Below are 21,015 nucleotides of genomic sequence, written 5' to 3' on the forward strand. Positions count from 1 at the left end.
TGCTTCATTTGCAAATATTTTCTCCCATTCTGAGGGTTGTCTTTTGGTCTTGTTTATGGTTTCCTTTGCTGTGCAAAAGCTTTGAAGTTTCATTAGGTCCCATTTGTTTATTTTTGTTTTTATTTCCATTTCTCTAGGAGGTGGGCCAAAAAGGATCTTGCTGTGATTTATGTCATAGAGTGTTCTGCCTATGTTTTCCTCTAAGAGTTTGATAGTTTCTGGCCTTACATTTAGGTCTTTAATCCATTTTGAGTTTATTTTTGTGTATGGTGTTAGGGAGTGATCTAATCTCATACTTTTACATGTACCTGTCCAGTTTTCCCAGCACCACTTATTGAAGAGGCTGTCCTTTCTCCACTGTACATTCCTGCCTCCTTTATCAAAGATAAGGTGACCATATGTGCGTGGGCTTATCTCTGGGCTTTCTATCCTGTTCCATTGATCTATCTTTCTGTTTTTGTGCCAGTACCATACTGTCTTGATTACTGTAGCTTTGTAGTATAGTCTGAAGTCAGGAAGCCTGATTCCTCCAGCTCCATTTTTCGTTCTCAAGATAGCTTTGGTTATTTGGGGTCTTTTGTGTTTCCATACAAATTGCGAAGTTTTTTGTTCTAGTTCTATGAAAAATGCCAGTGGTAGTTTGATAGGGATTGCATTGAATCTATAGATTGCTTTGGGTAGTAGAGTCATTTTCACAATGTTGATTCTTCAAATCCAAGAACATGGTATATCTCTCCATCTATGTGTATCATCTTTAATTTCTTTCATCAGTGTCTTATAATTTTCTGCATACAAGTCTTTTGTCTCCTTAGGTAGGTTTATTCCTAGATATTTTATTCATTTTGTTGCAATGGTAAATGGGAGTGTTTTCTTGATTTCAATTTCAGATTTTTCATCATTAGTATATAAGAATGCCAGAGATTTCTGTGCATTAATTTTGTATCCTGCTACTTTACCAAATTCATTTATTAGCTCTAGTAGTTTTCTGGTAGCATCTTTAGGATTCTCTATGTATAGTATCATGTCATCTGCAAACAGTGACAGCTTTACTTCTTCTTTTCCGATTTGGATTCCTTTTATTTCCTTTTCTTCTCTGATAGCTGTGGCTAAAACTTCCAAAACTATGTTGAATAATAGTGGTGAGAGTGCCTGCCCATTCTTAATTCTGATCTGGGGCAGTCTCATTAGCATGTAACAGGAATGATATTACAAAAAATATTTAACCAATCTATATCTAACTGCCTCTGTAAATAATGTTGTTGTATAGCCCATTCATCATTAAGATTAAATAATTAGGATTATAACCTCACACAAAGAGAAACAAACTACTGCTTATAGCTGGATCAAGAAACTTAGGGTTGGGCTTCCCTGGTGGTGCAGTGGTTGAGAGTCCGCCTACCGATGCAGGGGACACGGGTTCGTGCCCCAGTCCAGGAAGATCCCCCATGCCGCAGAGCGGCTGGGCCCGTGAGCCATGGCCGCTGAGCCTGCGCGTCCGGACCCTGTGCTCCACAACTGGAGTGGCCACAACAGTGAGAGGCCTGAGTACCGCAAAAAAAAAAAAAAAGAAAAAAAAAAGAAACTTAGGGTTCTCAAAGCTAATTTTTAAAACTCATAACCATCGATTTAGAGTTTTCCTAAATCCCTAAAACTCTCATTACATATAAAAATCAGGTTTGGAAGACTCTGACCATAGATCTCTACCACAAGCTATAGGTAGTGAGAACTTGGAACTTAAAGGAAGTGTCCATCAGAGAGGAACTTTGTGGAGTGAGAGAGGGGAGAAGAAGGGAAAACAACCAACTACGTCTCCTGGCTCAAATCAATTCCTAGATTGAAACCTTACAGGGGGGTGGGTGTTGGTAATGACCAGATGAGTTATTGGAAAATCTCAGAGCACTGGGATTAGTTTCTCATTTCCCCAGGCACAAGCTTGGAAAAGTGTGGGGTCTGACATGCGACAGCACAAGTGGCAGAGTAGAAAAGGCTGAGAGATACAGGTGGTGGGAACATCCTCCATCACTCCCCTTACCTCCACAGGCCCTCCCTAGTGAGAAAGTCACCAAATCCACCTACTATTTAATTTAAAGGCCTGGATAAATAAAAATACAGAATTCTGGATATATAGTTATGCATTGACAATTTCTCTTTGTGAGATGCAAATATTTATTCTGAGGGGGGTTGTGTGACATGTTATTTGGAGTGCTTATTTGTGGAAATAACTTGAGCCATCAAACTACCTTTCCTTCCTTCAAAATCATCCCATATCCAGATATCAAAGAACAATAGAATACTGATGGCTAGACTTAATGGAGACTTTGCCAGGGTTAAAGAAACATGATTGGATAAACCAGAAGAACCTGTTTGAACTACTCCTCCACTGCCAGGGGAGAGGGAGGAAGAAAATATAAAAGTAAAATGAAAGAAATGAAAGGTCTACAGGGAGAGTTCTAAGAAAAGAGCACTTGTGGAACAATAGGGCTTAATGCCGTGTCTTTTCCCCTTCCCTCCTCTTTATGAGTAATGATGCTGAGGCACTTGACCATCCCCCCTTTTCACTGTTGTTCCAAAGCAGCAGAAACCACAGATATGTCCAGTGTGCTGGCAGACAGGATAAGGACAGCAGAGTTGAAGTAGCATAGCATTGTAGGAGAGGTAAAGACCATGACCCTTCACAAAGCAACAAAAATAGACCCCAAAAGAAATGTGAAAGATCATTATGAAGAAAACTTCACTAAGTGACAGAAAGGATCAAAACAAATGTGCTTAGATGGGAAAATTGTAAAGTTGCCAATTAATCCATCAACGTAGCACATTTCAATCAAAACATTAAAACCAGATTCTGCAAAAAATGACATTAGTGTAATTAATTACACATTCAGAGAAAATTAAGGTACAAGGTCTACCTCAAACCAAATGTACACACGCACAAAAACACACACCACTAACAGGTTAACAAAGGAACTTACTTTGAAAAGGAAACTATTTGTATTAGAAGGAAATATAGCCAAATGTTTTCTAATAACCTTGGGCTGTCCAAGACTATCCAAAGTAAAATAGAAATATAGAAGTTTAATAGGAAAATACTGATAGACACAGAAAATGTAAATTCCTGATTGACCAAATATATCACACAAAAGAAAAATAAAGGGAAGGGTTGAGAGAAACCATGGTGATTTCAACATGTAACAATAGCCATATTTCCAGTGTGGGTAATGACTACCATGTAAATTGTTGAGCAAGTCTATATATAGAAAAAAACTTGCTTTGCCTCACAAAAATGAGGCAATTTTGGTGAGGGAAGAAAACAGTCCCATCTCCCTTGGTGCTAAAGCAGGCAGGGCGGGGGGTTCCTAAGTTTCCTGTGGGCCAGAGCATGTCCTGAGAAGGTACCTGGGGCAGACGCCTGCTCACAGGCACCAACACAGCCTCCCTGCCAACACACACACCCCACCTGCCACAGGCCACCCAGTGAGCAGAGGGTCCCCGAGTCAGTGAGGGGTTCCTGGGAGAAAGGGTTGTGCCCCAAGAGGAATTCCACAGCAGGCAGCCACAGCGAGGATGCTCAGCTGGGTGCATGAAGGTCCCAGAATGCACCAATTATACCGTGAGAATGGAGTGATAAGTGGTGCTGGGTTAACAGGTTATCCATTTGGAAAAGGAGTCAGGAAATTCCAAGTATATCCCTGAGACAACCCTTTAAGTAGAAAGGTATGAAAGAATTAGGAAACCATATAGGAGACTCCTTTTGTAATTGGGAAGTGGGGAAGGCCGTCCTAAGCCACACGCAAAAGCAAGAGGCAATAAGGGAAAATGAGCCTTCAGGGGAAGAGGAGGTCGTGAGTAAAGTGAAGGGGGAAGTGACAGAGTGTAAGGTGATCCATGCAGCATGAGGAGCAGACAAGGGACTGACGCCCCACAGGACTGTGCTGCAGTGCCCATCACATCTTAGACCAACCGGTGGCCGCTACGAGGAGGTGGGGGGCAGTGCTGCACACAGCTGTCACACTCTTAGCCAAAAGGTGCTGTGGTGGCCCAGCGTAGAGACCGACTTGGTGAGGGCTGTGCCTGTCCCTGGTGACATTTCAAACTGAGGGGATCGTGGTTGAAACTGCTCTGAGAGTGGCACTAAGGGCCCCCGTGGGGATGCATTGTGTGAGACTGGGTGTACCAGCTGGGAAGCTGGATGTCTGCAACCTTGCCTGCACTTATGGCAGGGAGGGGTGCAGTGGGGGGTCAAATAACAAAATTCCCAGGAGATGTAGCAGGCTGGGAGTTAGTGCAGAAATCAGTACCTACAGGCACAAAGTGTAGACAAGATAATGAGATGAAGAAGAAGGGAATCCAAGGCCCTTTCTGGAGCTGGAGGGCAGTCTGTGGAGGCAGTTCCAGATTTACCAAAGAGACAGCTTCGGCTAGGGCGACCCCATCAAGGCAGGCATCTCCCCACAGAGTGTGACAAGCTCAAGCTTTGATGACCTTGTCTAATGTTTGCCATGGGGAAACCTGGCAAGAAGCTCATTTGGTTGCAGAAGAGAGGTGGGTTAGTTTGTGCTTGGTGGTCCCCTGCTGTTTCATTTTTGAATTAAGCATGGGAGGAGGCACCTTAGTCTTTCCAGTGCTGAAAGCCTCTGAATGTCTTAATCAGGCCCTGACTGGCAGGCATGCGCCCCGCCCCCTGCGCCCCCCCTCCACGCCCCCCTCTGAAGTCCCCCTCCGCACCCCGGTAGTAGTCAGAACTGGGAACTGGGCTCCTGCCCTGGCACAGCAACCAACAAAGGGATGAAGGGCAGACCAGAGCCCTGTGCTTCCACACGCAGGGAGTGTTTTCGGGAGGGCAGTGCCAGCAAATGGAGAAGGGGCTCTTGACTTGGGCCAAGACCACACCGTGGAGACACATCAATGCTGGCAGGCTGCCCTGTGACAGAATTGCTCAGGAGATGGGCAGAAGGTCTCCGAGGCCCTCCCTGCGATAGGAATCAGCTGTGGCCTGAAAGTGCCAAATGCCTGCCTCGGAGATGGTGGGCCTACTACCTGTGGCAGGACTCAAAACGGGGGACTCGGCAGAGTGCAGAGCAGGAGGGAAGCACGTGTTAATTTGGGACCCCGAGCCAGGAGGAAGGAGAAATGCTCTGCCTTTGGGCTGAGATTACAGAGGCTGAGCAGTAAGGTGTCGCTGAAGACACCATCGGCCAGCAGGCTCCACTGGGACAAGTGCATGCAGGGCTGCCCGCAGGGCAATCCTGCGTGGGAAACAGACTGCCCAGCCCACCTGAGGCTGGCTTGGGAGAAAGGGGGGACCACGTTAGCAGCTCTTTGGAAACAAGACAGAGCCCCAGAGCCAGCAAACAAAGCTCCAGCGGGGTGAACGTTGCTGCGGGTGTGATGTTGCAGCAACCACAGTCACATGCTGGCCCATCAAGGCAGCAGGGCCTGGGAAGGGGCAGAGTCCCTGGCAGGCACCCGTGACTACTAGTCAGCCCAAACTGTGGGGTGGATGAGTACAAGCAGGAGAGTGGCAACCCACCTGCTCGCCAAACTCCAGGAGAAGGGAGGAAAAAATTGAAAAAAAAACCCTAAAAATTTGAAATAAAACTATGCTCTATATGGAGGAGGGCAGTCAGAAGGCAGAGCACTTGTACACAGCTGATGCCCAGGGAGCAGTGGCCCAGAGTCACATCCCAGGGAGACCAGGAGAGGGCACCGAGCTCAGAAGCAGCACCGCCCAAAGGAAGCTTCTTGTCCCCTCTGTTAGCCAGGGCTTTGAGGAGGAGAACCATTTCAGGACACATCAACAACACGCAGGGAACCTGGCTTTGGTGATGCAGGGGCTGAGGCTTGCTGGGAGGGGTCTGTAAATGTTGGGAGGGGGTGGTGGAATGAGTTGCCCAGATTCATGGAGTGGTTCAGTGTGCAGGGCTGTGTTCTTCCTTTCCTCCAAGGGGTGCCAGGGGCTTGGATGGAGGGCATGAATATGTCTCCTGATGGATGGACCAGCCATGGCCATGCCACGCCCCTCAGCATCTGCCCTCCCACCCCTTCGGGGATTCACGGAGGCCTCCACTGTCCCCTTCCTGGATCCCACAGAAGTACCAGGGATAGGGCAGAAAGGAGGTTCTGCCCTTCCTTGGCCAGAGGAAGCAACGGCCAAGCCTTTTCACTCGGCCAGGAATTTGAGCTTGGCATCCCAAGGAAGGGAGGGGGCCTGGAAGTAGGTTTCACAGCTGCTTCTCAGGAGAGAGAACAACACAAAGCAGGCACTCAGCAAGTAGCAACTGTTACTGCTATAACTGTGCACTAACTTGTGCAGGGATGGGTTGCCCTGTGGCCCCCAAGGATGTGTAGACAAAACCTCAAGGATACTGACCTTCCTCTCTAAGAGGCCAGCAGGCGAGGAAAGACAACTTCATCGAGGGAAGGATTCCTCTGCATCAGGCACTGTGCTGCCTGCTTCACAGGTGCTGTCTCCTTTAGTCCTCCCAGCAGTCCTTCTTAATTCCACCCTCCACCCCATTGCCCTGCCCCAGCCCCGCCCCCAGCCCCTTCTGGAAGCTTATCCTGAACCCTGCAGCCCATCTCTTCCACTGCCTCCTGTGGGCACTGCTAGGCGGACATTCTTCAGGAGCAAACGCCCCAGTTAGTTAGCACTGATCATGTATTTTGGGCTTCCTCTTCACGCAGACTATAAACTCAAAGACAAGTACCATGTTCTCGTTTTTGCCAGCTAAAGCACACAGCTTTATTGGTGATACATAAAAATGCAGACTTGGTGGACGAGGCTGAGTCAGTACAACTCATAGAAGGGGAGTGTACATTTTTTGCTGAACAGGTTTACCATCCATAGGCTCGTGAAGAAAAGAGAGTAAATGAAAAAGAATTCAACCTACGCAGCAACCGATGCATTTTCGGCACAAGCTCCCATATGGGTCTGGTCTCCACAAGACGGTCCAGCTTAGACAGGGAGACCACCACAGGCAAGGCATCCCTTGTCAGGCTAGAAAATGTTGTCCTTTCACCACACAGCTGAAATGATCCCTTTACCACAGGAAGAAGGCCGCAAGGGAGCAATTTACAATGCGCACTGCCTGCAGACTGCAAAACCAAGAGGTTACTCAAAGCTCTGTGGGAACCCCTGCCTGGCCAACAAGAGAGTGGTCCTGGATTTAGCAAGTGTAACTTTCACCCAGAGATATGGCTACTGGCTAAGGCTGGATCTTCAATAGCACCCACTGCAGAGTCTTTGATTGAGAACACAAGTGTGTGGTTCACTGATCGGGTTTTGGTTCGGGGTGGATCAGTCCCATCCTGTTGGAGGGGGCCATTTAAGAGGCCGGGATTTCTGGGAGAAGCTGTCTGTTTGCGTTCCTGATAAAGAGGGACAGGAAGGAGAGCAACATCTGGGCTCCCAGCAACTCCTCCGCCAAGACTGGCTTTTCAGACAAACCCATCAAGGGTTTCACAACGTGCCCCTCAGCACATTCACTTCCCTCTGGTATCAAAGGAAACTTCAAGTCTGAAACGGACTTGGCAAGCATGTTATTAATAACTGTCATGATTATTAACAAATTTAATCCGGCCTGCTGCAGAAATGAGTTGCAGCAAAGCGACACAGTCTCCCGACACACTTCGTTGATGTACATCTTAATCTGGCCCTGATTTTCAACACTGGCTTTCAAGTTATCCAGGGCACAGAAAGCCTCAACAGCAGGGTCGGGAATAGGGATTGTGTTTCCAGCAATGGAGAGGCTGGCCAAATGACTATTGATATCGTGGCTAAATGAAAAACCAGTGTCCCTGGGCTGAGCTAACAACACTTTTCCCTGAATGAAAGGGCACTTGGAGAGGCCAAGAACACAACTGAAATTTTTAAAGCTTTGAGCACTCCAAGTATTTTTACGTTCATAAGGGAATGGGCGCTGTTTTACCGGATGTGTTCGGTTGGCCTTGCCCCCACCTGCAGGCCTGTCCTCGGTGCCACCAGGGGCCCCAGGTTCATTCCAATCCCCATCCTCACTCCAGGGCCGAGCCATAGTTGTGAAATCAAACCAAATCTCGGGCTCCTCCTCGTCAAGCTCCTGTTCATCATCCCATTCCTCCTCCTCCTCCTCCAACTTCTCACTGTCATCTCTTCCTATGGTTAGTTTGTAAACGCAGTAGCAGGCACCTGCCCCAATCATCAGTCCTGCTGCCATCCAACCCACTTCCCGAGCCCGGCCCATGCTCAGGTCCGTGCCAGCCTGGGGGCAGGACAGGAGAGGGCCTTGCTCCACCTGAATGAAGAGTGTTCTTAAGGCTCCACCTGAATGATGGTGGAGGGGAGACGTCTTCAGTCTATATCCCAGGCTCCTGAGGCTCTCTTGTGATGAATCTACGGGTGAAAAATAACATTAGGACTTTGGGCTGTGCCTGGATTTGTGCCTCACCAGGCAGACAGAGTGGAGTTTGAGTTCTGGTTGAGAGAGGTGGATTATTTGGCAACTATTTCTTTGTTCTTTTCTGTCATCCTCTGTCTACCCTCAAGACCGACCATTTCTCTTCCAGGGCCTACAGAGAAGGGCAGGAGGTGGGGCTGGGCTGTGACAGCCAGGAGGGTGACAGGAGAGGCTAACCCTCAGGTAGTCTCCTCCACCACACCCCCACCCCCAAAGACTCAGAGGCAGTCTCTCCCACCAACCTCTACCAAAGTCAGGTAAATTCCTTCTCCTTCTCTTGTCTTCTGTGGTCAGTGCGCCTTCCACAGTGATTGACGGACAGACAGTCTGGCAGAAGGACAGATGGAAAGACAGCCGCCTTTGGGGAAGTGAAAGTGTAGTGGATGGATCAGTACTGAGAACACAGGTCCCAGTACCCGCTTTTCTGAATTTCCAGCCTTTGAGTTTAAAATATTTCTCACACCCTCCTGACTTTCCTAACGCGGGCTTCCCCGCCCCACCCCCCTTGGCGTCCGCCATTTCCCCAGCAAGGGCCGCCACACCCCTTTCCCTGCACTGAAATGGGAGGGGGTGTGGAGAAAGAAGGGGCCGGGAGGGGGCGACTCGGACCCGGCCCGCACCGATCCCAGCACCCCCTCTGCGCCATCCCCACCGCCACCCCCACCCAGGGGCCAGGGCTCATCCCACCTTCACACCGACCTGCACGGTCCCAAGGCACTTTGGTCCTTCACTCGCCGCGACTTTCCCCAGCGACCTACTGGCCAACAGATCTACAAACCTGCAGACAGACGGGGGACCGAGGGGACGGAGTGCTTGGTGGACGGAGCAGCACTCGGGACACGAGTGCCCTGATTGTGGAACCTTTCTTTCCTCGGAGTCTCTGTACCAGCCATTCACTCCCCTCACCCGCCGCCCGAAGTCCGCCAGTTCTCTCTACTAAAATGGGCATGGGGGGGGGGCGGCGGTATTTAGAAAGTAGGCGAGAAGGGGACACAGCCCCCATCGGCCCGAACGTGGATCCGTGGCGCTCTTGGCCTTCTCCCATCCCATCTCCCTCCAAGCAGAGCCCACGCTCATACCGATCTGCACGGTCCGGGGCTACTTTCCTTCTTCCCTCACACGCCTGCAGTGTGATAGGGGGCTGGTACCCAGACGGAGGCGACTAGCAGTACTTCTGCTCTAGGCAGCTCTTGGTCACGTGACGACCACGTCACCAGTGAGCTCTGGCCCCCAATTTCCACTCCCACAAGCAGTGCGGCAGGCGCCAGCCTGCCCCGTACCTCCCCCCATCACACTGGGCCCTGTCACTCTTTTCCTCTGTAACAATACCAGAAACCAGAAGTGACCGTGGCTCTCTGGTGTTTGCCTTTGCCTTTCTCTAATTACAGGAAGGGGCAGCATCTTTTCCTGGGTCTATCATTACTTATACTTCTTTTTGGGGAAATGTCTTATCCTTTCCTTGGCTCTGAAGTTCCTGTCCTCTCTTTCTTAATTTTTACCCTTTCCCACAACCAGTCTCTGCACCAAAATTAAGCGGAGGGGTGGGGAAGAAAAGCCCAAGTAGCAGTGAGATTTTTGTTAGTATTTTTAATATATTTATGTTCGCTTTCGTCGGCCCTTCCTTTTTTTATTGATTCAAGCTACACTATTTTGTAATCAGAAAATACAAATATATATATATACATATATATAACAAGATTTCCTAGTTAATAAGGAGGCCTCATCGATTTAAGCTAATTTATACCACACTGAAAATATTTTCTTCTGACTGCACAGGAAATAGCAGCTTTCAAGCAGTATATTAAAATTTAAAAACATATCATTACAAACAAAGCCAGTGTGCTTTCAATATGATTTATAAATTGACGGATAAAATGAATCTATAGTGAAGTGGTCAGTGCTTTAATTGTGACCAGTTTAGTTAAGTGAACCACTATCCCTTCTTCCTGGCTGAACTCCTGGTGTTAGGCGTCACACGATTGAGATCGTCAGAGGGGACTGCTGGATGGCTTTCATTCTGGCTTCAAAGGACAGACTTTCTGCAGACCCCAAATTTAGATGAATCTTACAAATTAGTAACTTCACAGATTAGCTTGCTTTTCATTCAAATGTCTTTATTTAAATCTATTCTGAAGTTTCATGGTGTAACCTATAAATCATCCAGAAATTAGAGGATTCCCTGCTATCCCATTGATGAAAATGAGACTTGGTAGATGGAATTTTCATTTCATCATTACACTGGAGAAATATCTCTGGTATCTGTCATTCGTGCACTGTATGTCCCCCTAGCAGCAGCTAGTGTCCAGCATTTTCCAGTGGAAATAGTAGTTAGAGTCTGTGGGTGACTGTAAATCACTGCGACAACCCTTGAGATCCGTCATTTTTCTCTCACAAAAGGCACGGTTTACAGGATCCCAAGCAGTCGCCAGGGGAAAGAGTCCTTTCCATTCCCTGCCTTCTGTTACAATTTTACTGCACCACCCATACAAGCCCCTCAGAATAATCCCAGAACTCAGGGACAAAGTATGCAGAACTTAGTCCCCAGACATTCAGCTGTCCCCGGTGGGGAGTCATACTCTAAATATAGTCCCTTCAGGCAGCCTCTTTCTTAGAACGCTGAAATCTGACACCCCAGCAGGAAGCTCCCTGTGTGAGGGGCCCCAGTGTGGGGGAGGCCCTTTCAGGAGGTGAGCCAGGAAGCCCAGAGTGCCTTGCTGGTGAAAATTCAGAAGTCAAGAACATGTCACAGCTTTCTGGTCTTCCTCAAACTTTTATAGACCAAACAAACCAGTATTACAGCTCATCTCTCTAAACCCCTACCTTATTTGTTTTGCCATCATCTCCTTACACCATTCTTTTCATTGCCCTTTATTTGCTTCTCCGAGGCAAGTGAATTCTATTTATGAAACCTTACTAACAGAACTCGCAGATTCAACTGTTATCATTCAATCTTTGGCTGCTAAGAACTTATATAAGTGACTTTTATTTATTTTGAATATATACATTAGAAAGAACTAAGGAGTATGTAAAGCTTAAAAGAGGCAGGTGCTTCAGTGTCATTGACGTGGCTTTCCAGTAAGAACTCATTCTCACAACTCAGCCAGCCTTCAAGGACAAAAGCTCCACTCTTACCGCTCCTCATTAGTAAAAAATATCTCTCCCCTTTGGTATATTTTTCAGTTATTCCACTGTATAACCCCTGACCATCATTCTCCCAGGCTGTCAGAACTTTTCTGTTTGGATCCACTCCCTCTCTTAAACTTCCTAAACCCCATGGGAATGATAACACTTTCAGTTCTCTTACTTTGTAATTTTGACCCACAATTCCTACCAAGGAACCTGGAGACTAGCATTTTTTAAAAAATTATTTTATTTATTTATTTTTGGCTGCGTTGGGTCTTCATTGCTGCACGCGGGCTTTCTCTAGTTGCGGCGAGTGGGGGCCACTCTTCCTTGCGGTGCGCAGGCTTCTCACTGCGGTGGCTTCTCTTATTGCAGAACACGGGCTCTAGGCGCGGGGGCTTCAGTAGTTGTGGCACCCAGGCTTAGTTGCTCCACGGCATGTGGGATCTTCCCAGACCAGGGCTAGAACCCTTATCCCCTGCACTGGCAGGCGGATTCTTAACCACTGCGCCACCAGGGAAGCCCGAGACTAGCATTTAAAATCTACTTTTCTCTCCGTTATAAATCCACCAACAAATATTTATTTAAGGACATGCTATTTGCCTGACATAATATTCAACAGCAAAAATGGAAAATCCTTAAGCAGTTCTTCAGACGAGCCTTCAAAAGACTATGTGAAGCCACTGCCAGAAAGAACCTTTTGGCTTAAATCAGTATATGGTCACATGTGATGTGTGATTTATAAAGTATCCAAAAGCAGAAAAGGATCAGCAGATGGTAACACTAATGGAATTTTGGAGGGTGAAAAAAATAAATTATAGAAGATTGTTATCTTAAGAAGCTGTATTACTTTTTGTATTGTGTTATTTGTTTTTGTGTTGTGTATTAGTTAATTTTGTTTAATTGCAAGCAACAGAAAGCAAACCTGTTTAACTTAAACGAATGTTGAAGACCAGCATCAGCTCTGAGGTGTCTAGGTAGAAGGAATTGATATATGGTCTTTTCAGGATGCCATACTTCCACTGATTTTTGGTTTTCTATCTCTGCTTAAGGTTTAAATTTCAGTAAGAGAGTATTGAGTTGGTCTGTTTTGGGCACAATGCCCACCCTTTTGCTGGGGAAAATGACAGGGCATGTAAAATGTAAAATGCACTTCCTTTCTTTTCCCAGAGAGAAATGTAAACTGTTTCAGATGTTATTTTTGATTTGCAGGAGACCTTTAACTACTTTGGATATGAATCCTTTGTTCAGCTGTGACTGAGGTGCTGGGGGCCTATTTGCCACAGCATGCTTTAGTTTTCACTTTCACATTAAGTGAACGTTATAGAGGTACAATTCTGAAATGGTGACGCACAAGGCTGTCTTCTAAGCTAAAGCTACTTGGCTTCCCTGACAAGATTGTAGACAAGGTTGCATCTACAGTTCAGTCTTGTTCTCATCCCTTCATGATCAATACCTGACTTTGTCTGTACGATGAGAGCAGATGCCTCTGTCAAGGAAAGACTCCCATTCATAGAGACATACATAAATCTATATCTGAATGCCCAAACCCATGGATCTTTGCATTCTCTCCATGTAAGAAGGCCACAAGGGAAGCTAAGTCTCACAAAGGAATGACAACTGAAAAATTTATCCTGAGAAATACAACCTTCAGGGGTACTAGAGGTTTCTGTCAGTTTTACCAGCTCATTCTCTCCCTGTTGACAAGCTACTCCTTGGGAAGCCACAACCTCAGAAGGTTGTGTGGTGAGCCTGAAGTCAGAGCAAGGGCATTGGTGCATGTTAAGAAGAGTCTCTCAGCTAAGAAACTTGAAGTACACTTATGCATCACGGGGATGGCTCTGCCAAAGAAAGCTCTTTTTTCCATTCATCTTCGCCAAGACTCCCTCTCCTCCAGACAGTGCTTGGGTGGGAACTATCAACACTTTCCTCTGACTCTCCTTTTCATATATTCCTGTGCTTAAATAAGCCCCCTTGTTGCACATGATCTTTCTCCAAATACAGAATCATATAGTTGATTTGGTTTCTGCTTACTAAATTTCAGTCATATCCTGTTCACCTTAAACGTACACAGTGTTGTATATCAATTATATCTCATAAAACTGGAAGAAAAAAATAAATTTTAGTCATATCCTAGTACTGTCTTCCAGAAGTTACATCGATATGAATTTCCCTGGAGTTTTGCCTGTTCCCCAACTTCCCAGACTCTTGATTTACTCCCATATGGTCTGTGGATCTTAAAATTTATACTCAGATAATAAACTTATATCTTAAACATTAGGGCATATCCCACTGTAGACCCCGTTTTCTGACATTATTTTATTATTTTTCCCACTCTTAAATAGTTTTCTCATTGCTGACAGATGAATCATTGAGTTCATCAAAGCAGTCAGTGAAAAGGTTTCACACTAATTGCTAGATTCCGAGTTCAGCAAATTTTGTCTTGGTCTCAGTGTTCCTCTAACACCTATTTCATTTAAAGATGATACTATTTGTATATTTTGTAATGTTCTTTGTCTGCCACTCACTTTGTCAGTGTGCGTGCCCCTCTATCTGACAGACATCCACAACATAGTTGTGATTTCTACTCAACCTTTTCTGTGTCAGTGGCTTCTGAGGTCTCCATGCCTCTTCCCTGCTAACTGATGGGAGTAAAAGTCTACTGTTTAGAAGACTGGCCTAGTCAGAAGATTTATGTATCCTCAGACACACTGATGAGCTCATTCAGGATTGTGTTATGTGCTAGGCCCCAGAAGACATTAAGATTACTTTGAGTGAAGTGTGTAACACTCCCTGCAAGTGAGAAAATGTGGGACTTTTGGAGGCCATCACCCAACATCACTCTCCAACTCCCACTCTTTTTTTCTTTCTCAAATGAAAATAGCTTTACAGCAATTCTTTTCTCATAAAAAGAATGTAGGCTGGGGGTGGGAGAGGGCAGAACTGAAAGAACAAAAAAGCATTAAGAAAGAAAAAACCACACTCACTCCAGGTCTCCTTTTCTGATGGCTTTTTCTTTTCAGATCTGGGACTAGATTTCAGAGGAAACGGTAGACATTTGTAGCTGGAAGGTGGGGAGGTGGAAGGAGAGGTTGCTGCCCCAGGAGCCTAGGGAAGGAAGAGGCAATTTTTCAAAAAGTACAAGTGGCCAGTAACCCCAGGGGAAGATGCTGTCCCTTTCTGGTAATCAGAGGAAGGCAAACACAACTACAGGGAGATGGGATTAGCAAAGAAGAAAGAGTAACAAGGCCTGATATGGGGGAGGGAATGGAGGGGGGCGGGCCCTCTTCTGCCGCACTGCTGGTGGGAGGGGAAATTGGGGACCCGAGTTGGTGGATGACGTAGCTCTCACGTGACCAAGAGCTGACGTGTGCAGAAGTCCTTCTTGTTCTGGTCGTTGTTCCCGTCTGAGTACCAGCTCCCCATTGCCCTGAGGGCGAGCGGGCCTGCAGCAGAGGCAAGAAGGAGGAGGAGAAGGAAATTGTCCCGGATCCCTGCAGGTCAGTGCCTGGGAGATTCCAGAAGGTGGGGGTGGCCGAGGGCGCAGGGCGGAGACCGTCGCGAGTCCTGGGGCGCCTCCATCGTCTCTCCCACTCGCCGCCGGCTTTCCAAGACATCTGTCCCGCCCGCAGCCCATTTCGTTGCTGCGAAATGGTGAGCAGCGGGGTGTTTGGGGAGGAGCTCAGAGATTGGGAGGTGGGAATCTGGTGGAACCGAGGCCATAATCTGGAAAGGGAGCTGCGGCCTGGGTGTTTGCCCCCAGTACTCCAGGACAGTGCCGGCGGGGAAAGGCTGGACATGGGGAGGCGGGGGTGCAACGTGATGTGTCAGCAGAACCCCGAGAGGGGTTATAGGGGTGGGAAACCTTTGACAACCAGGCCTCCGAATTAGGAAAGAGTTTTCTGTTCTGGGGACCGGTCCGTCCACCAAGCACTCGGTAGCGGCTGTTTCCAGTTTTTCTGTGACTGTGTCTTCCTGACCATGGCTCTGTGTTTTGTGGGTCCGAGCCTCTCCCGGGTTGCCAGTCTTTCCGTAGGTTGCGGCACTACGCCAGGCTAGAGAAGAGGAAGGAAATTAACCCCGATCGGTGAAGGTCGATTTGAGGGTAAGACCAAATGGGGACCCTAACCGGGGCGGTGGTGGGGGTGGGGAGAAACCAGAGATGGCAATAATCTAGGTTGGGTTTGAGTCTGAGTGTGTTTCTTGCACTCCCGGGACTGTGGCGAAATGGCGTGCGATGTGTGTGTGTGTGTGTGTGCGAGCGCGCGCGCGTGTGTCGCGGGGGGTGGGGTGGGGGAGAATGACAGAAGGGAAACCTATCAGATAGTTTGTTCATAATCCTCTTCTCTCAACAGCATTTAGTCCCCATGTTTTCGATCTGTCATCCTGCAGGTCTGCTGTAGCAGGTGGCACCACTTGAAAAGAGGGAGGAAGTTTCCTCAGATCAGTAGAGGTCGGTGTGGGCGTGGGGGCTGCTTGGAATGGGGGAGGGGTTGGAAATCGCCCGCGGTTGGACAGGCTCACCCAATCCTACCTTATTTCCCTAACATCCCTCCCATTTCAGGCTAGGGAAGGGGCAGGCACATGCATGTTTTGGATGGCATAGAGAGGTTTTGTTTTGTTTTGTTTTTTTAAATCTGACAACCTAGATAGGTGAATCAGGAAAGCAAGGAATGAACAGTCAATCCATCAAGGCTTCAGTTCTCACTGGCTCTGGTCTCTCTGCAGATTGCAAGGGTTGTTGGGCGTGGCACACCTCCAGGGGAGGGAAGAAGGGGCAAACTGCCTGTCTGAAGGAGGTTAGTGCAAGGTGCCACTTCCTGGGAACACCCGAGGTTGGGGTGGCTGAGGGCCCAGCGGACTATGGGCTCCGTTGCCTTTATCTAGGCTTGGGGAGGGGGTGGACTGCAGAGGGTAGGGGGAGAGTGAAATGAGGAAAGAATTTGTTAACAATCTACATTTCCTGCCAAGAACTCATTTACTTATCCCTCTGTGCAACTCTCTGCATGGGACAACACAAGGAGAAGAGAAACTCAAACCCCTTTTCCTTCCTCCACCCCCTAAGGTCCGCCTCCAGAATCAGCTGTTGTGGCCTTGAAGAGGCTGAAGACAATCATCCTCCGAAGGCCTGCACCCAGGCCAGGCCCATAGCCCTCCTCCCCCAGCCTGTGACTACTGTGTTCCTTGGTCCCTGATATCGTCAGGGACGATTGCATGGGCTACGCCAGGAAAGTAGGCTGGGTGACCGCAGGACTGGTGATTGGGGCTGGCGCCTGCTATTGCATTTATAGACTGACCAGGGGAAGAAAACAGAACAAGGAGAAAATGGCTGAGGGCGGGTCTGGCGACATGGATGATGTTGGGGACTGTCCTGGGGCCAGGTACAATGACTGGTCTGATGATGATGATGACAACAGTGAGAACAAAGGTATAGTATGGTACCCACCTTGGGCCCGGATTGGGACTGAGGCTGGGACCAGAGCTAGGGCCAGGGCAAGGGCCAGGGCTACCCGGGCTCGTCGGGCCGTGCAGAAAAGGGCTTCCCCCAATTCAGATGATACTATTTTGTCCCCTCAAGAGTTGCAAAAAGTTCTTTGCTTGGTTGAGATGTCTGAAAAGCCTTATATTCTCGAAGCAGCTTTAATTGCCCTGGGTAACAATGCTGCTTACGCATTTAACAGAGATATTATTCGTGATCTGGGTGGTCTCCCGATTGTTGCAAAGATTCTCAATACTCGGGATCCCATAGTTAAGGAAAAGGCTTTAATTGTCCTAAATAACTTGAGTGTGAATGCTGAAAATCAGCGCAGGCTTAAGATATACATGAATCAAGTGTGTGATGACACAATCACTTCTCGCTTGAACTCATCTGTGCAGCTGGCGGGACTAAGATTGCTTACGAACATGACTGTTACTAATGAGTATCAGCACATGCTTGCTAATTCCATTTCAGACTTTTTTCGTTTATTTTCAGCAGGAAATGAAGAAACCAAATTTCAGGTTTTGAAACTCCTTTTGAATTTGGCTGAAAATCCAGCCATGACTAGAGAACTGCTCAGGGCCCAAGTACCATCTTCACTGGGTTCCCTCTTTAATAAGAAGGAGAACAAAGAGGTGATTCTTAAACTTCTGGTCATATTTGAGAACATAAATGACAATTTTAAATGGGAGGAAAATGAACCTACTCAGAATCAATTCAGCGAAGTTTCACTTTTTTTCTTTTTAAAAGAATTTCAAGTGTGTGCTGATAAGATTCTGGGGATAGAAAGCCATCATGATTTTTTGGTGAAAGTCAAAGTTGGAAAATTCATGGCCAAACTGGCTGAGCATATGTTCCCAAAGAGCCAGGAATAACTTCTTGATTTTGTAGTTTAGAAGCAACACACATTGTAAACTACTCCTTTTCTCCACCTTGTTTATATGGTAAAGGAATCCTTTCAGCTGCCAATTTTGAGTAATGAATATCATATTGTATCATCAACGCTGATATTTATCTGAGTTGGTCTTCAGGTCTAAGCTGGATGAATGAATATCACTACCTGTTCTGAAAACAAGTTTGTTGCTTTTTATCTCACTGCCTAGATTGAAATATTTTTACTATTTCTTCTGCACAAGTGACAGTGAACCAATTCGTCATAAATAAGCTCTCTCCTGTCATGGGCATTGACTTAATTTGTATATCATCAATAAAGTTGTGTGCTAATGCTGGAAAAAAAAGAAGAAAAAGAAACCATCCTTGTCTTTTGGTTTATAATCTAGTTGGAGAGATAAGAAACATACAAACAAAAAGATAACAATATCTCAAGCATATATTCATCGTCAAATATGTGCGTTCAGAGCACAGAGGAAGCAAAGGTTTCTGTGGGATACAATAGTCAGCTACAGATTTATGGAGGAAGTGGCCATTTAAAATGAGTCCTCTATGGGATAGGTAGTTAGGGCATTCCGTATGATGGGAGTGACGGGGGACTGGTGTGAGAAAGGCATGGAGGTAGGAAGTCTTCCTATGACAGTAAGGGGGAGACTAGTCTGCTTAGAGTGGAGAGTGTAAGGATGGGAAGTAAATAAATTTGGAAAACTGGCTGAAGCCAGTTTGTGGAGAACTGTTTGAATATTATCCCACTGAACACTGAGAGCCAGTAAATAATTTTGACTAGAAAGAATAATTGGAATTCATATAAAAGTTCCTCTCTCACCCACTGTGCAGTGTGCTTGAGGGTGTGGCAAAATGGATCCTTTCAAACCCTGGTGGTAGGAATGAGCTTACACTGGCTCAAGGTTTGTGGAGGGCCATTTTGTAATACATATCATAAGCCTTAAAATATGTAAACCCTTTGTCCCAAAGAAATAATTGATTCATTGGCCAAAAACTGTATGTACAAGGCTGTTCATCCCAGCAATGTGTAAAATAGTAAAAACTGGAACCAACTTAAACAATTTAGCACACTGGATTGGTTAAATAAATTAAAGACTATTCACACGGTATAAGATAAATATGTCACTTGCAATCCATATTGCCAGGGAACGATATTCATCATGCATTGTTAAGTGAGAAAGGTAGGTTAGATAGCAGTATTCATAGTATGATTCCACTTTTTTGAGAATATAAGACGTTTAAGTAGACACTAAAAACTCTGGAATTACAGACACCCAAATAGTAACAGTGGTTATCTTTGGGTGGAAGGATAGAGTAATCTTTACCTTTTTACTTTTTATTCATCTATGTGTTCTTATTTATCTAAAACAAATACTGATTTTTTCAAAAATTTTTGAAAAAGAAGTGTTGGGAATGGAGCAGGTGATTGGAGCATGTACCGAGTGGAAAAAATATTTAGATTAAACATGAGATGGGTTGAAGTTTTCTCTCTGAAATAATAGATGAGTGCTGAAGATGGGGCTCGTTGTGAGGATTAAATGAAGTAATACATGGGAAATACTTAGAATGTTCTGGCACATAGCAGTTAATTAAGAAAAGTGAGCACGCTTAATTCCCTGGAATTCAAGGTTGATAGCTTTTTTGGTTGACCTTTGTTTCGCTGGGGGCATTCTTCCACATGTCAGCATCATTTAATAAATAATAACAACAATAAAGTTTAGCACTTATTAAGTGACCACTGTGTAGAGTGATGTCATTCCTGCAAGGCAACTGTTACAATAATTTCTCAAAGAAATAGGGTTTTCTTATTTCTAAGGACACAAAGTGTTTCATCAGACATGATCTCACCCGCCCTCACAACATATTCCTAGTCAGGTTGGAGATCTTATCCTGCTTTATACATGAGGCCAGGAAAGGGTAAAATGTCTGTTCAGTTATGATCTTGTTTTAGCCTCAGGCTTCCATATACTTACTCTAATGTTGCCTATAGTCGACAAAAGGACCAAGGACTGGTTAGCTTAAAGTTGTTGGGTATGGTGACCCTACTGAATCATGAACACGTGGGGGCTAATTTGACATCATTTTTAAGGATGGGATGAGGGTAAAGGGAACTAACTTTTTTCTTGCTCTATTATTAGGCAGGAGAAAAGGATTTGGGAGGGGAAGCCTAATCCATTTAAAATAAATTGAGTTTGAGGTAACTGTGTGACATCCAGATGGATACACCCTATTGTCACTTGAATGTATTGATCTGGCGCTCAGAGAAGACTAGGCTATAGATACAGATTTGGGGGCCACTGGAGGATGAATGATAATTGAGGACATTGGAGTGGATGTGATCCCCAGAGAGAAGGTGCAGAGAGTAAGAGTGGAGGGCTGCAGAAAGAACTGGGTAAGGGACTGTGGCAGCTGGGGAGAGAAGCATAGAATTGCAACTGTGGATACCCTTCCAGACACTTGTACTATCCATATACCTATATATTCTATACATCAAATTGGATGATACTGTAGGTGAATTTTCAGAGCCTGATTTAAATTTTTTCTATTTTTCTACTAAAAATTATTCATTGGAGATACTTAAGAAAATAGAGACAACAAGAACAAACTTGTCCCCTGACCCGGATCTGTATCTTGAACATCTAAAAAATATTCAGATCAAGCCATGTTGAACTTGGGGTGCTGAGTGACTTTTCTACATGGGGTGAAAAATGAGGTCAACTTGCGTAATAAAAAGCCACTGTGCAGCAGGGGCACAGGTCTGACCAGTGTCCATCTGCTCCTGCAGGTCTCTTTTCTCATCCCTTCCCATTCTTCTTCCCTCTCCCTCCCTTGCACTTGTCTTTTTTATTTCCTCCTTCTGAGAGACCATTGGCAGTAGTCTCTGTGCTTCTGTGTCTTTTGTGGATGACCATTTAATCCCCATGACACCAGGTCATGCACCGGTGGGCATTTGATACAGAATAATATTTGTCATTGCTGTGGTAATACGGTGACCTGGGTGTGGCTGGATGCCAAGATTTTTTGGACCTTTGTTGAACAGAGACTGAGAAGGCACCAGTCTTAACGTGGCACAGCACTATGTGC

At 46.1% G+C, this 21,015-nt stretch overlaps 2 protein-coding genes across 4 annotated transcripts; one reads left to right on the forward strand and one right to left on the reverse strand.

The window, feature by feature from the left end:
* Positions 1-6,725: 6,725 nt before the first annotated feature.
* Positions 6,726-9,636, reverse strand: LOC309839147 (protein ARMCX6-like). 3 transcript variants are annotated; one of them, XR_014298474.1, is made up of 5 exons: positions 9,512-9,636; positions 9,132-9,210; positions 8,675-8,790; positions 8,300-8,368; positions 6,726-7,092 (listed from the first exon to the last, which is right to left on the reverse strand). XR_014298474.1 is itself a non-coding variant. In XM_082680742.1 (4 exons), exon 4 carries the CDS (start codon positions 8,217-8,219, stop codon positions 7,323-7,325), a length of 897 nt encoding a protein of 298 aa, XP_082536868.1. In that variant the 5' UTR covers positions 8,220-8,368; positions 8,675-8,790; positions 9,132-9,210; positions 9,512-9,636; the 3' UTR covers positions 6,726-7,322. The 3 variants fall into 3 exon arrangements, 2 of the variants coding, with proteins under 2 accessions (XP_082536868.1, XP_082536869.1); XM_082680742.1 differs by having other exon boundaries at positions 6,726-8,368; XM_082680743.1 differs by having other exon boundaries at positions 6,726-8,368; positions 9,120-9,210.
* A 5,281-nt stretch (positions 9,637-14,917) lies between these two features.
* ARMCX3 (armadillo repeat containing X-linked 3) lies at positions 14,918-19,666 on the forward strand. Its single transcript, XM_082680785.1, has 5 exons — positions 14,918-15,055; positions 15,581-15,660; positions 15,948-16,008; positions 16,284-16,354; positions 16,621-19,666. The coding sequence occupies exon 5, from the start codon at positions 16,770-16,772 to the stop codon at positions 17,907-17,909; it is 1,140 nt and encodes a 379-aa protein (XP_082536911.1). The 5' UTR covers positions 14,918-15,055; positions 15,581-15,660; positions 15,948-16,008; positions 16,284-16,354; positions 16,621-16,769; the 3' UTR covers positions 17,910-19,666.
* Positions 19,667-21,015: the final 1,349 nt, after the last annotated feature.

Source organism: Grampus griseus (genome assembly GCF_964374135.1).
Source record: "Grampus griseus genome assembly, chromosome: X".
NCBI classification, from domain to species: domain Eukaryota; kingdom Metazoa; phylum Chordata; class Mammalia; order Artiodactyla; family Delphinidae; genus Grampus; species Grampus griseus.

What these genes read in the sequence shown, in the direction of transcription:
- LOC309839147 (XM_082680742.1), bottom strand. Translation starts at nt 8,219, where the DNA reads ATGGGCCGGGCTCGGGAAGTGGGTTGGATGGCAGCAGGACTGATGATT.
- ARMCX3 (XM_082680785.1), top strand. Translation starts at nt 16,770, where the DNA reads ATGGGCTACGCCAGGAAAGTAGGCTGGGTGACCGCAGGACTGGTGATT.